General features: G+C 35.5%; 1 protein-coding gene across 6 annotated transcripts in view; it reads right to left on the bottom strand.

Annotated features, from left to right (window-relative positions):
- ATP8A1 (ATPase phospholipid transporting 8A1) overlaps positions 1 to 14,098 on the bottom strand; it is a 214,507-nt gene that overhangs the window by 150,740 nt on the left and 49,669 nt on the right. For 3 of the 6 annotated variants that reach the window (XM_074348524.1, XM_074348545.1, XM_074348546.1), the window contains one exon: positions 8,820 to 8,860. In XM_074348524.1, the coding sequence (XP_074204625.1) occupies positions 8,820 to 8,860 (41 nt within the window). Of the gene's footprint in view, positions 1 to 2,674; positions 8,780 to 8,819; positions 8,861 to 14,098 lie in introns of those variants that run through there. The other 3 variants (XM_074348531.1, XM_074348539.1, XM_074348553.1) reach the window with 2 other exon arrangements.

The following is a 14,098-nucleotide window of genomic DNA, read 5'->3' as shown; positions in this document are numbered from 1 at the left end:
ATTTTCAGAGTTAATTGCATAAATGTCAACTTTAACGTAAAGCTGCAATGACATGGGTTGTGGGAAGTTAGAAGTCATTATGACCTCTTTTTGAATTATTTTAATAATAAAGTGTTGATAATGCATTGTTTTTTGGGGAGTAAGCCTTTGAATTCAGGAGAAATTTTTCAGGGGAAGTATGAAATAGATATGTCAAGAACCTGTCTGAAATTGAATGAATAGCTTGAGTTATTTTACTGTATTTAAACTTTCTAAACCCATATATGTGCTTTTTGTTATTTTTCTAAAATTTCAGTTTTTCATTTCAATATGAAAATCGATTAAACATAATAACTGTGAACTATGTTCATGCTTTAATTTCAAACTACCTGAAAGAAGATGTACTATTAGCAATTAATAATTTAAGAATATTTAGAAATTAAAATATTATAAACTGTTGTTTATGCTTTTTTGCTAAGTGGTGCAACCCTGTCGGTGAAAATCACCATGTCCTTATTTTGACAGCGGACAGTGTAGTATAATGAAGATACTAAATCAGGAGCTAGGTATTCTAGCCTTGGCCTAGTCACTGGCTAAAGCTAAATGACTAAAAATAAGACTTAAAGTCAAAATTCCTCTTTCTATTCAATGACGGCAAAAGCTTCTACCTACTTCTTAAGACGTAGATTCAAAAGAGCCAAGTAATGCAAAAGCCCTTTGAGGAAAAAAAACAAAAACCAAACCAAACCAAAACAAAAAACCCACCAAAAACAAAAAAAACAAAAAAACCCCAAAAAACCCTGAAAGGTGGTATTTTGCCACTTTGATAGAAATACTTAGCAGCACAAGCTTTACACTTTACTTTGATTCTTCTCAGCAACAAAAATCAGTGAATCAGATAATCTTTAAAAAAATAATCATCTTTGAAAGAAGTAAATTATGGTGGATGCCATATTAAGATATAGAAACTATTCTGATCTACCAATATTGACAGCCAGCAGTAAATGTTTTTCATGCTGAGAAAATAAATCCTGTAGAAATACTCTCAAGTTTAAGAGCTCACTGGGAGTCCAGATTGGATATAGGCAGATGAAGAATATTTTGAAAACTTTCAACTGAGAATTAAATATAAATTAGGGCCATCTAGTCAATTATCTTCATATTTTTGAGCAAACAAAAAATGAAAATTGTAATGAATGGTTCAGCATATGGCGGCGTCTATGATGAGTTTAATCAGGAAAACATTAATACTTTCTTAAATTGCCGGAATGCTTGACTATGTTATTTGACATTCCGATGGTCAAACATTCATTACATTTATCAAACTTTTACTTAAAACCACCAAATACACATCATTCGGTTGGTTAATTGTTCTTAAAACTTAAATGAAAGATTAAGGATTTAAACAGAAAGGAGAATCGGGGAACATTAGAGTTCGATCATTTAATCCATCTTCCTCACTTTAAAAGATGTGAAGTCAAGGCCTGAGAGATTAAGTACTTCCTTTAAAATCACCAAGACGGGATAAGAATCCTGGCTTTTGCCTCCTAAGAAGAGCTCTCTCTAGTACATGACACGAGATAGTAAGTTCACTGTCAAACTCCTTCTCACACGGACCATTGCCTTCACCCTTCAGTTTTAGAGACTCACCCTGATAAAGCTAGAAGCAAAGGAAACAGCAGAAAGATTGGTTTAAAAATCTATTAATTTTAATCTTTCTGAAAAAAAAAAAACCTATAGGTAAGTGGCACAAAAGCTCCCAAATATAAAATACAGAAATATACCTATAGTTACTTGAACTACCTGTAGGCTTACTTCTATAAATATCTGAATAATTTATTTGCTTACCTAAGTTTCACTAACGTGTCACAATTCAATCACTTTAAATAATGACCTGATTAAACAGATTTTGAAAAAAGGACACTGTCCATATTTAAATGTGGATTTTACATATAAAACTGTCCAAGGAAATGATGATAAACAATCTCTAAAATATTAAAAATATTTTTCTTAATTTTTATTAGGACTAGTTTTACAGTTTTTAAATCTAAAGCCACTTGAAAACCATATTCTTTAAAGGGTAACAGTCCCATATGTTCTGAATACTAATTCCTGACTATCTTAAATATGAGTAAAACAAAAATTACCTGAATTCAGTAATGGGAAAAACGTAAAAGAAAGAGCAAAGTGCTTTAATTTTTTGTTGGAAGGTGTAACATTCCAAAAGATATGATGACAAAAAAAAATCATTTAACCATTTTCTTGTACCGATGTACCATAAAGATCAAGAAACTCTGAGAGACATACAAATGCATCATAAAGAAATTTGTCATGAACAAGGATTGCAAGATAAAATCAACAGAACCCAAGCCATGTATTATATAAAATAAATGATAGGAAATCTTACAGGAGTTAGTAGTCTACACCAGTAGATATGGACATATCCAGAGGGAGGGTAGACTCTTAACTGTAATTATAATTTCTGAATTATAATTGTAGAACCTATCACTTATTCTATATGACAAACATGAAAGAGTCCTTTAAGTCCAATCAATTTTTTTATCGCTTAATTCAAAATCATTAGAGAGGCTTAAAATTCTTCGTTTATTCCTTATTTCCTTGGAGGAGCCACAAGGTCAGTGCAGGGTAGAGAAACCATCCTCTACACTGTTTGAGCATCAGCAGGTATCTCTACCTTGATGAGAGAAGTACAGTGTCAGCAGGTATATACTCTTTGCCTTTTATTATAACTATATCTCCAACATTTACCTGAAAGAAAACTGGGAATCGGTTAATCATCTGCATTGAAAATAGTTACAAATATACAACCCATTGTATTTAATCACAGAATACAGTAAAAATGTTATTGGCGAACAGGAACCACTTATCTTTGCAAAATGGTATAAAATTATCTAGGAGTGAGGCCAAGGATGGGGCAATCCTTTAAAAAGATGAAGCTTTGTATGTTTTTTGTACCAGCTATATATTTTAGCTTAATAAAGATAAATCTATCCATTCTGTCCACTTAATTGACATCTCACTGTCCCATGATTCTCTCCTGATGACATAAAAATAAAAAGGAGGAACTTACCCAATGAAATCTTTACCCTGTGTAAGGAAACCTCAACACAGCTAGAGAAACTAGCTTGTATGTACTCACTACTCCTCAGATGACCTTACAGAATAGGTGTTGGTTATAAACCACAATTTACAGAGGATGAAAGTAAGTCTTAGATTCTAAGTTATTCGCCCAAGATCACAGAGGAAGAGCTTAGACTCAAACCCACATCTGTCTGCAAAGCCCGATTTTGTATAAGCAAATATAGTGAAATGATTACTGTATTTTAAATTAAAAAAAACAAAACACAACAGCTTGGTGTCTTTCTCATTTTACTACCTGTTAGCATTTTTGTGAGCATGGCCTGAAGACAAATTAAAGACATACTATGTTCAGAAACTTAGAAGGAACTTAAGGGATAGGTCTGCCACAGAGCTGTTGGCAAACAATACAACTCCAACCAAGTAACAATTTGGCTTGCTGACCAAGCCGAGAGGAGCAAGCTACACTGATAGCCATACTCCCATCATATTATGAAAAAATATATTGCCCCACTCTTAGGAGCCAAATGAACCCCAAAACAAGTTTTAATAATTAATCAAGAGAAGAAAAGCCCTTTTTTTTTTGGTTAAAAGCTTTTTGTTCTTCCCCCTTCCTACTCTTCCTTGACCCCTAAAATAACACCTTATTGGGGGGAGCGGGAAGGAGAGAATGATGTCCTCAGCGGGAGTCACAGTAAGAAGTCACTGCAGAGACAGCCCACTGTGGTCTACTTGCGATACCAGGGGAGAAATAGGGTGGGGAAGGTTGGAGGGGACCTTCTCATCTACGGTATATCTGTTGGTTATCCAGGTAGGAAAACTCTGCATGCCTTGATTCAAAAGAGATTTATTTCAGATGAAATCTGGATTATCTGAAATTGATAAATTGTCAGGGACCTTGGAATCAAAAACTCCCTTTCTCCAAAAAGGGCAACTGGGGAAATAAAAAACAGCAAGACTGGGCATAAACTGGCCCTTAAAGTAATGTGTTGTAAGAGTACCCTGTTTTAATCTTGTTTTTAGTGGGTGCTACCAAAGTTCTCTGCAGCCCCGGCACTTAGAGAGAACACCACCCAGGTTACCATCTGACTGCTCTTTAATCACTTCCATTGCCTTAATGTTTGCTCTCCCATCAGACTACATGCTTCATACAATCGGGATCCTATCTGTCTACACGACAGTGTTAAGGGGTTTTCGTAAGTCTGTTAGACTCTAATTGCACTGTCTTCCAACATCTTTATTCACAGTAAGACCAAAAAGAAAAAAATACAGGCTTATGGTTATTAGCTGAAGATTAAAAGAAAATATTAGCATCTTATATGGTCTGATGTGGTTACCTCAGTGGCCTGGGAAAACCAAGGGCTCACTGAATGCTAAATAGCCCTCCCAGCTCTGTGAGGAAAGCAGGGAGCTTACTTCCCCCTCCTGATGCCTATGCTTTAGTTCACTTTCTCAAACATATCCAAGCATCTCTTTCTTTTGGATTCTGAGCTCCTAATATGTCATTTACTCTCCTTTCCAGTCTGGTGTGTGCATAAGGACAGACAGAAGAGAAAGCCAAGATGGCAAAAATTTTTTGACCACATGTTCTAATTGGAGGAACATCATGACAAAGCAGTTTTCGTCCTCAAAATACAGAAGTTATAAAAATATTTAGTGGGGAGGGTATAGCTCAGTGGTAGAGTGCGTGCTCAGCATGCAAGAGGTCCTGGGTTCAGTTCCCAGTACCTCCATTAAAATAAATAAATAAACCTAATCACCCCCAAACAAAACAAAAATATTTAGGGCTTCAGGCCAATACCCTGAGCCTTCTCAAGTAATTGACATTAGTAACTACAATCAAGGATTATGAAAAAGGGTAAGCTTATCAAACTGCAATAGACTGACTGAAAATCTGATTTGTCCAACTGCAGGCCACAGCATATTTATATTTTTAGTAAGGAATTTTTGGAGATATGAATTCTTAATCCAAAGAAAGGTTTTTCATGGTGGAAACTGCATGCAGTAAAGCAGCTTTACAGAGTGACTTTTACACATATGTACAGCCCACTGCTCCATGTTTCTCTGCAAAGCCAGAAAAATGTGTTGATTCTAAGATGCTTTACCTAAATTCTCCACCTGCAGCTATCTCAAAAACCTGTGAACAGTCAGCTGCATCTCACCTTGAAGAACTGACCTTTGTGGTAAGAGTAATGAACAGAGCTGTTTACTTTCAAGAGTGGGGACGCAACACCTTGTATTGGGCTTTGTCACTGTAATATTTTTTTAGAAAACCAGATACTGGCAACGTAACCTTGTGCAACAGAGCAAAGGCTTCAGAGCAGTAACTAGGATGAACGGTTAGTGTTTTGAGAGCTGAAGTCTGCCTGTCTGTGACTGACTGGAGGTACACTGTGCAGATTGGTAGGTCCTTTGAGAAACACTACAAAGGAACTACAGTAGCCACACATTCAGAAAGGCCAAGGAAGAAAGAACCCTGAACTAAAGCCATCTGCACCAAGGTTTATCATATTACTTTGGCATGTGGGTCAGACTCTTGGTTTCAGTTTATTGATTTTATTTTGAATTGCACAAAATATTATATAAGCTAAAGGAAGAGACCTGCCTTGCAATTGGGCTGACACAAGTCAGCCTGCACTCAGTGCTAATAAACCACTTCCACATGCCAGCATCTTAGCATGCACGGTCCTGTTCTTTTCACCTCTGATTATTTTACGACACAGGAACCCTCGTATGTCTCGCTTGCTGTTGTTGAGCTCACTGCTTGGCATGGACACTCAAAAAGTATTTTGAGTTGAATGATGATAGAAAATTTTTCTGTATGTTGCCACAGTATTTGAAATTCCAGCTTTTACTTGTCATAAAATTGACTAGAGTGTAGAATGTCACTAATTTATTTACAAAATGCTTTCTCTACTGTTGGATATTCATGTATTCTAATGTTTTACTATTATAAATAATGCTACAAAGGTAACTTTTATACATGTACATGTATTTCCCTACTTCATGATTATTTTCTTGGGATAAATTCCCAGAATCCTTTTTTTTTTTTTTTTGTGATTCTCAGTATGAAGACTTAAGCTGCTAATCCACAACAGTATGTGAATAAAATATTTCATAAAATTTTTGAAATATGAGTCTTTTCCCTGACTAGATAGCAAATGAGACCTCAGTATTATTTAAATTTACAACTTTTACTATTAGGTTGAATATTTCACTGAGTCTGGTTGTTTATTATACTTCTTGCTGATGGCAATTTTCCATTTTCTATTCAGATAACAATGATTTTAATCTTTTGTTATATTTGGTGCAAATATTTCTATGTTCTCTCTGCCTATTTGTGTTATGTGTGTAAAATTTTATATAATCAAATTCCGTAGATCCTTGAGATCTTGCTCTTCTCCAGATATTTATGAAAGTCTTTATTCTATTTGTATGCTTTTCAAAAACAATGTTTTAACATTTTCTTCTAGCCAGTTGGAATTTATTTCAGCACAGGTTCAAATATGACTTAGATAATAAGCTAAGATGTCACTTAGATATAAACTGTATTATATCTTGAAACTGCTCATCTGTGGTCCCAACATGACTAAATAACCCTTTTTTCAGTGATTTTTGCCTTGTTTAGCAAATATTAAACGGGATTTATTTCAGGGTATCCTATTCTATTCTACTCTCCTTTACACTATTCATCAATGTCAATTCTTCCAAACTATTTTAATAACTTCTACTTCCCATTTCACTTACATTTAATCCTTGCACAAAGTTCTTATTTTTCCAAAATATTCTTCTACTTTCTTAAATGTTTATTTTTAAAATTACAATGAATAGTCAACTCTTGAGGGAAAAAAAAGATAGGTTATATCATTATTTTTTGAACAACTGGTGATGTTTTCCTAGGAATATGATATACTTGTACATTTATATGAAACTTTAACACCTTAAGTTTTGAAGTTTTCTTTACAAAAGTCATAGACACATTCCAAGTTTACTTGTACGCATCCCATGTGCCACCAGGAATGAGATCTCTTTTTCACTGTATTTTTCTAAATTTCTATTGCTGGAAAAAGAGTGATGTCAATTTCTGAATATTTATCTTGAATTTGTCACTGAACCAACTTTTATTAATTCTAATTAAGTGTCTAATTCTAGTTATTAAGTGTTATCAGCTCATTTTGGCTGGATGACTTTTGGCAACACTTTAAACTCTACCCCTTTGTATCTCAAAGTGGGGTGCCCAGGTAAGGCGTGGCATGGATCTCCGAGATAACTGAGAACGCTGTCATCACAGGTAATCATGGGCTGGTAATATAATGTTTTTTGTCAGTGAAAAATGGAAAAAGTAAGAGTTAAAATAATCCAGTTTTAGAATAATGACTGCCTATTAGGAAAATAAGGCATTTTAACAGGTTAATTTTAGGGTGAAGTAGTAGATGGTTATCTCCTGGCTATACAACAAGCACTCCAGGTAAGGAGAGATGGATACACCAAACTGACTAGGATATGCATTTATGTTAATTACCCAGACAAACCTAGTAAATGAAATACAGTTATAATTCAATCTGTCATACTTGATTCTATCCTCTAAACTATTTAAATCCATAAGCACCATACAAGAGCATATAAGAAAGTTCTTCTGAAACAGTAAATTGAGCTTTTTTGTTTTTTTTAATCTTGCTCCGCTGAAAAACAGGTGACTATCAAAGAAATACAAAGACACCAAGTTTTTTCCTCTTTCTTATTTTTATGTCAAAGACCAAAGAGAGAGAGAGCTGTGAGTTTTCAAATATCCAAAAAAGGAGATGTCAATCTCTATTCTGGTCACTGATGTAGAATCAACAAAAATGCAATTAATTTAGAGGGACTCCTGGTCCCTGGGGGGATATGAGGTGACTAGGAACACCACAAGGCAGCATCAAGGACATGGTCTTTAACTTGCTTGGAAATACTGGAGTGCAAATAAACTGAGAGTAGACGACACCTCTGTTGTCCTAGTGATCTCAGAAAACAGAGCCCCTGAGTAGAAAGGCCTTGCCTCCAAAAGGCTCTTACCAAGTTATGAAGGTTACATACTTGGTGACCAGAATGGTCTTCCAGAACTAAGGGCGATCTAACAATTATTGCTTACCTTTTGAAACTGAGGCCTGAAAAGCATATGAACACTTGGATAACTTCTGTTAAATCACGACTCAACTCACTAGCTGCCATGTTAAGAGGTCCTATCAGCAAATTAACCTCTTGATGCTGTGGAACTGATTTCCAGCTCATTATAAGACAATGTTAGTAAGACTTTTTTAAAAAATGAATTAACGATGTGCAAATGTGATTAGTTGCAGTATATAAATTTGAAGTAAAATATACAAATGTGAAATATCAGAATCTAATTTTTACTTTACTTGGAAAGTAGATGATTAAAGCAAAAAATTACAACAAAAACAGCCCATGGTTAAATGAAATCTATGAAAACAGTGCTCAAAATACACTATGAAAGAAACAAAAAGTTCCAAATATTATTTTAACAGTCTTTCTAATACATTGCAGAATTATTAAATGGAAGTCACTAACTGAAGATTCTATGTATGTCTAAAACATTAATTACTAAATAGCTTTTATATTAGTGGAATTCTTGACATTTGCTTATATTATATACAAAAATTATATCTACTAGAATACACCTCTATGCATTTCTAACAAAATAACAACAAAATAAAATCAATAACAAAATAAAAATCAGTGCATACCTTTTCCCAGTGCACAATTTCCCAAGCACCATTTCTCAAAACTGGAAAGAGAAAAGGTGACAGCTTTAAGAACAATTTTAATTACTTATCCAAAGCCCACCTCTGATGAAATGATCATTTTGGATGAACAGCTTCAAATAAATTAACTAGTAATACTTTTTTCAGGTTTAAAAAGAATTATGACAGCAGGGATATGTAAAACTATACAGAGAAGCAACCAATGCACATTTTAGATCCCACAATAAAACATTACTAATGGTAATCTTGCTGGTGTCGGCTAGGGGCTTTCTTCAGCACAAGGAAGAATTACAGGGCTTGGCTGGAGGAGAAAGCTATAAAAATGACTTGAAAAGGGGAGTGACAAGCTTAAAATGTATCTCAGAAGCTGTAACAGCAGCAATGTTAAAAAAAAAAAGATTTACAAGTCTAGAAGGAATGGATTTCAAATTGGTTAGTAAAAATTTAACACACAATCCAACAGATTAAAAAATCTGTACCTTTAGCTTTATAATAATGCAAAATAGCAAATGTTTCTTTTTGGTTGACGGAGGAGAAATGAAAGAAGAGGCTCCTATTAAATTATGATGGGGGGTTGATATTTCTTAGTGTTTACTACTGCTTCCCAATAGTAAAGTTACTCAATATATCTTTTTTTCCCCCAAAATGTGTCTGCGGCATAATACTTATATACTAGTAGACACTAAAAGATAAAACAGGAAAGAGAGTAATGTGAAGTAGGTAGCACTTACTTAAGGACTTAGTACTTAAAAAAAGGAATAAGTCAAGGTCAGTCAACAAATTACCCTGACAGCAAATTCCAAGGGCTAAGCTAATATTTGCTTTGTTTAACACAGTAGTCCCTGGAAACAGCACAGTTCCTGGCACGAAGTAGCTACTGAATTAACATTTTGCAAGATAAATAATTTAAAGGAATGAAAACATTAGATTCAGTTTCTTGTGATGCTGGAGGAGACAGATGCTGAACCGTCTGAAGTAAATCACAGTGAGAATAATCCTCAAAATGCTCAAGGGCAGATCTAACGCTAATTACAGGTCTGGAAACCAGTGTTACAATTTAAATTATGTTAATCTAAATATAACCTTTTTGTGTTTCAAAATCCCCTGAGCCCTGGGGACTGTTTTTTATTCATTTCTGTACGTCTAGCACTTCCTAGAACTCCTGGCACATCAGACACTCCAGTGCTTGCTAAGCAGATAAACAAATGCAACGATGAATATCTTACAGTGGGTTTTGGCGAATCAACTTCATTGATTTAAATAATAATGATCATTCCAAGCTGAAGAGCTAACACTGAACTATTTCCAGGGCAGTACCTGTAACTCTATGAATAGGTTAAAGTTCTAATTTTTATAGTATTCGCATGGTTTAGGGGTCAAGGACCTGAGCCCTGGGCATCTACAACTGATCCCTATTTTCTAATACACAAAACTTGAACTGCTGCAGAACTTGTCCAAAGTGATGCCAGGAATAAAAGGGCTCCCTAATGTTGTTCCTGGAGTCACAGGGGTTCAGAGCTTGAGACTCAGAGTAAAAACACCCTAGGTACAGAGGCCACCTCCATCACTGTCTCGCAGTACCTTCCTCAAAATCAGTTGCTACAAAGAATAAAGAACAAATTATAGGACTCTGCCCTTTAATCACTGACCCCGGTGGCTGCAGTATTAAGTCCTCCATAACAACCAAGATTACCCGACTCTGAACGATGGGGCTGAAATTTGCATCTATTTACATGAGAAAAAAGATCCTGTTCAGCAGTATCTAGAGCTCTTTATTGCCATTTATTTTCTTCTAATCTCATCTCATATTAGTAAACACTCCCCATTGAAATACTTCGGTTTTTAAAAAAAATCAGTGTCCAATATTTCTAAAATCAAGAGGTTTGACATGAAAATGAAGCCTTCAGGCTTATCTGGGAAGCTCAGGTCAGTCCATTCCTGCACTGTGACAGCGGCTGGACGGAGCGGTGGCCACTCTTTTGGATGGGGCTCACCACTCCATCACCACTTGTGGTTTGCTTCTGCTTTATACACGCAGCCTGCTTCCTGTATGTAGGGCACCTGGCTCAAGCTTATGAGGTTTTCTTCTGTTAATCGAGGTAAAACTTACAACGAAATGTGTAGACCTTAAGTGTTCTGTTCAATGAGTTTTAAAAGCTGTAAACACCTGTGAATCCACCACTCAAAACAAGATACAACTCCAGAGAGACTCCTAGTGTCCCTTTACAACCTACCCCCACCCCCTGGGGCAAATATAAATTACTCACCATAGATTAGTTTTGCATTTCATATACCCCGAATCACACAGGATGTATGCATTTTTGTACTGAGCTTTCAAACAAGATATCTGAGATTCTGTTTAAAAGATGTTTCTTTCCCCCATTAAATTGACACAGTCCTACGGTAGATCAACTTACGGATTCTGTATTTATTCCACTCATCAGTTTACATATTTTCACACCAGTACACACCACCTTGATCACTGTAACTTCATGGCAAGTTTTGAAGTCAGACAGCCATTCTATGTTGTTCTTTTTTAATATTGTTTTGGCTATTTTTGGGGGGAGGGATTTTCTTCTGGAATCAATTTTTCTCAATTGAAGAATAGCTGATTCACAATGTTGTATTAGTTTCAGGTATACAGCAAAGTGATTCAGCTATACATGTATATATTTCCCAGATTCTTTTCTATTATAGGTTATTACAAGAGATTAAATACAGCTTCCTATGCTAAACAGTAAATCCTTGTTGTTTATCTATTTTACATATAGCAGTTTGTATCTTTTAATTCAATACTCCTAATCTATCCTTCCTCCCCATCCCTTTCCCCTTTGGGAATCTTAAGTTTGTTTTCTGTGAGTCTGTTTCTGTTTTGTATATAGATTCATTTGTATTATTGTTTAGATTCCACATATAAGTGATATCATATAAGATTTGTCTTTCTCTGCCTGACTTAGTTCATTTAGTATGATAATCTCTAGGCCCACCCATGTTGCTGCAAATGGCAATATTTCACTCTTTAATATGCCATTGTGTGCACATGTATATATATACACACACACATATTCATCTTCTTAAACCAGTTGTCTGGTGATGGGCATTTAGGTTGCTTCCACGTCTTGGCTATCGTAAACAGTGCTGCTACGATCACATGAAAAGATGCTCAGCATTCCTGATTGTGAGAGAAACGCCAATCAAAACCACAATGAGGTGTCACCTCACACCAGTCAGAAAGGCCATCATCAAAAAGTCTACAGATAATAAATGCTGGAGAGAGTGTGGAGAAAAGGGAGCCCTCCTACACTGTGGGTGGGGATGTAAACTGGTGTAACTACTATGGAAAACAGTATGGAGATTCCTTCAAAAATCAAAAAGAAAGCTATCATATGATCCAGCAATCCCACTCCTAGGCATCTATCCAAAAAAGACAAAAACTCTAATTTGAAAACATACACATTTCGAGTTCTTTGCATTTCCATGTGATTTAAGAATGAAATTGTTAATTCTTTAAAAAAAAGAAAAGAAAAGAAAAATCCCCCAGACTCCTGGGACTTTGACTTGGAGCTTGATTCTTTCAATTCATGGGCAGGCTATACCTCCCCATTTATTTATGTCTTCATAAATTTTCACCAGTACGTTTTTGTAGTTAACAGTGTTTGGCTCTTTCATTAGATTTAATTTTTGATATTTGATGATCTTTTTCTTATATTTTTTACCCCATTTTCCAGTTAGTCACTGGTAGTATATAGAAATGCATTAAACTTTCATACAATGACTTTGTCATTGTGTAATTTTGTTAAATTCACTTACTCAGGTAGGGTTTTTTGGTTTTGTTTTTGTAGCAATACTTTCTAATAAACTTAATTTCTGTTTGTTAACAATGCTGAATTATGATTTTTGGCAGTTCTATTATGCACATATGCCTCACAGTTTATCCCACTATTTTTAAACTCTGCTGTTCTTATGCAAAGAAACAAAAAAACCTTTGGAAATCACGAATAGTTTTTACTACTAAAAATATCCTGTTGATTTCATGCCCTAAGCATCTCAAATCCTGCCAACTTTTATCTCCTCCACCATCACCAACCCCAGCATCCCTACTTCAAGCACTCCTACTCCCAAATGGAGCTCTGAATTAGCCTCAACACCAGTTTCCTGCATTCGCTCTTGATTTAATTTAGTTTCTATGGCATAGCTATAATGGCTAAGTACAATGATTTTACATATAAGTACAATTATGGATTATTATGTATACATGGATTAAATGCATATATCTCTACACACATACATATACAAGACTAGGTCACTCCTTGCTTAGAACTCTTCAACTGGCTTCTCTTGGCTGGTAAAATGAAGTTCAAACATCTAGAAGGTTTCTGACGAAGCAGCACCTGCCTCCTCTCCATCATGACCCTCTGCCCCTGTCCTGTGTCCACCCTGATGAAAGCAGCTTGCTCTTCCCAGCCTCAAATCCTATGCACACGTTTCCATGACTGGCACACACTTTTCCTCCATCCTCACCTAGATAACTTCCATACGTCTTCCAGATCTCAGCTTTAACACCACTTTCTCAGGGGACATTTTTTGACACTACTCTTTTACCACTCCCCTCAAGTCTAAGTGAGCTTCCTACACTTCTCCTTCAGAGCACTTGTGACAGTTTTACTATATATTTAGTTGAGAGAGGATTTACTAAAGATTTTCTTCTCCCCTAGACTCCAAGATCTGTGACAACAGGAATTTTTTCTATTCTGTTCACTGCTATGTTCCCAGCATTACAATGCAGGAACACAAAAGTGTTCGGTCAACACCTGCTGGATGGAAAGCTGGATCCACTGATGTTGCTATGTGTTTGGGACTATATGAAGCCATGGTATAGTTATACAGATTTATGAAATATACAACCCCGCTCCTAGTAGATCTCATGTTAAAAACAATATATATACAATGTATAAAACAATAGGAAAACACTTTGGCATTTCCTCAAAAAGTTAAGCACAGAGCTATCATGAGATACAGAAATTCCACATCTAAGTGTATATCCAAGAGAACTGAAAACATATGTACACACAAAAACTTATACACAAATGTTCATTGCAGCATTATTCATAATAGGCAAAAAGTGGAAACAACACAAATGTCCATCAACCAATTAATGGATAAACAAAAGAGGTATACCCATACAACAGAATATTATTCAGCCATAAAAAGGAATGAAATGCTGATACATGCTATAATACGGATGAATATTGAAGATATGC

This window comes from Camelus bactrianus, chromosome 2 (assembly GCF_048773025.1).
Source record: "Camelus bactrianus isolate YW-2024 breed Bactrian camel chromosome 2, ASM4877302v1, whole genome shotgun sequence".
Classification (NCBI taxonomy): Eukaryota; Metazoa; Chordata; class Mammalia; order Artiodactyla; family Camelidae; genus Camelus; species Camelus bactrianus.
The sequence above is the reverse complement of the archived record's forward strand: the minus strand, read 5'-3'. Positions and strand labels throughout refer to the sequence as shown.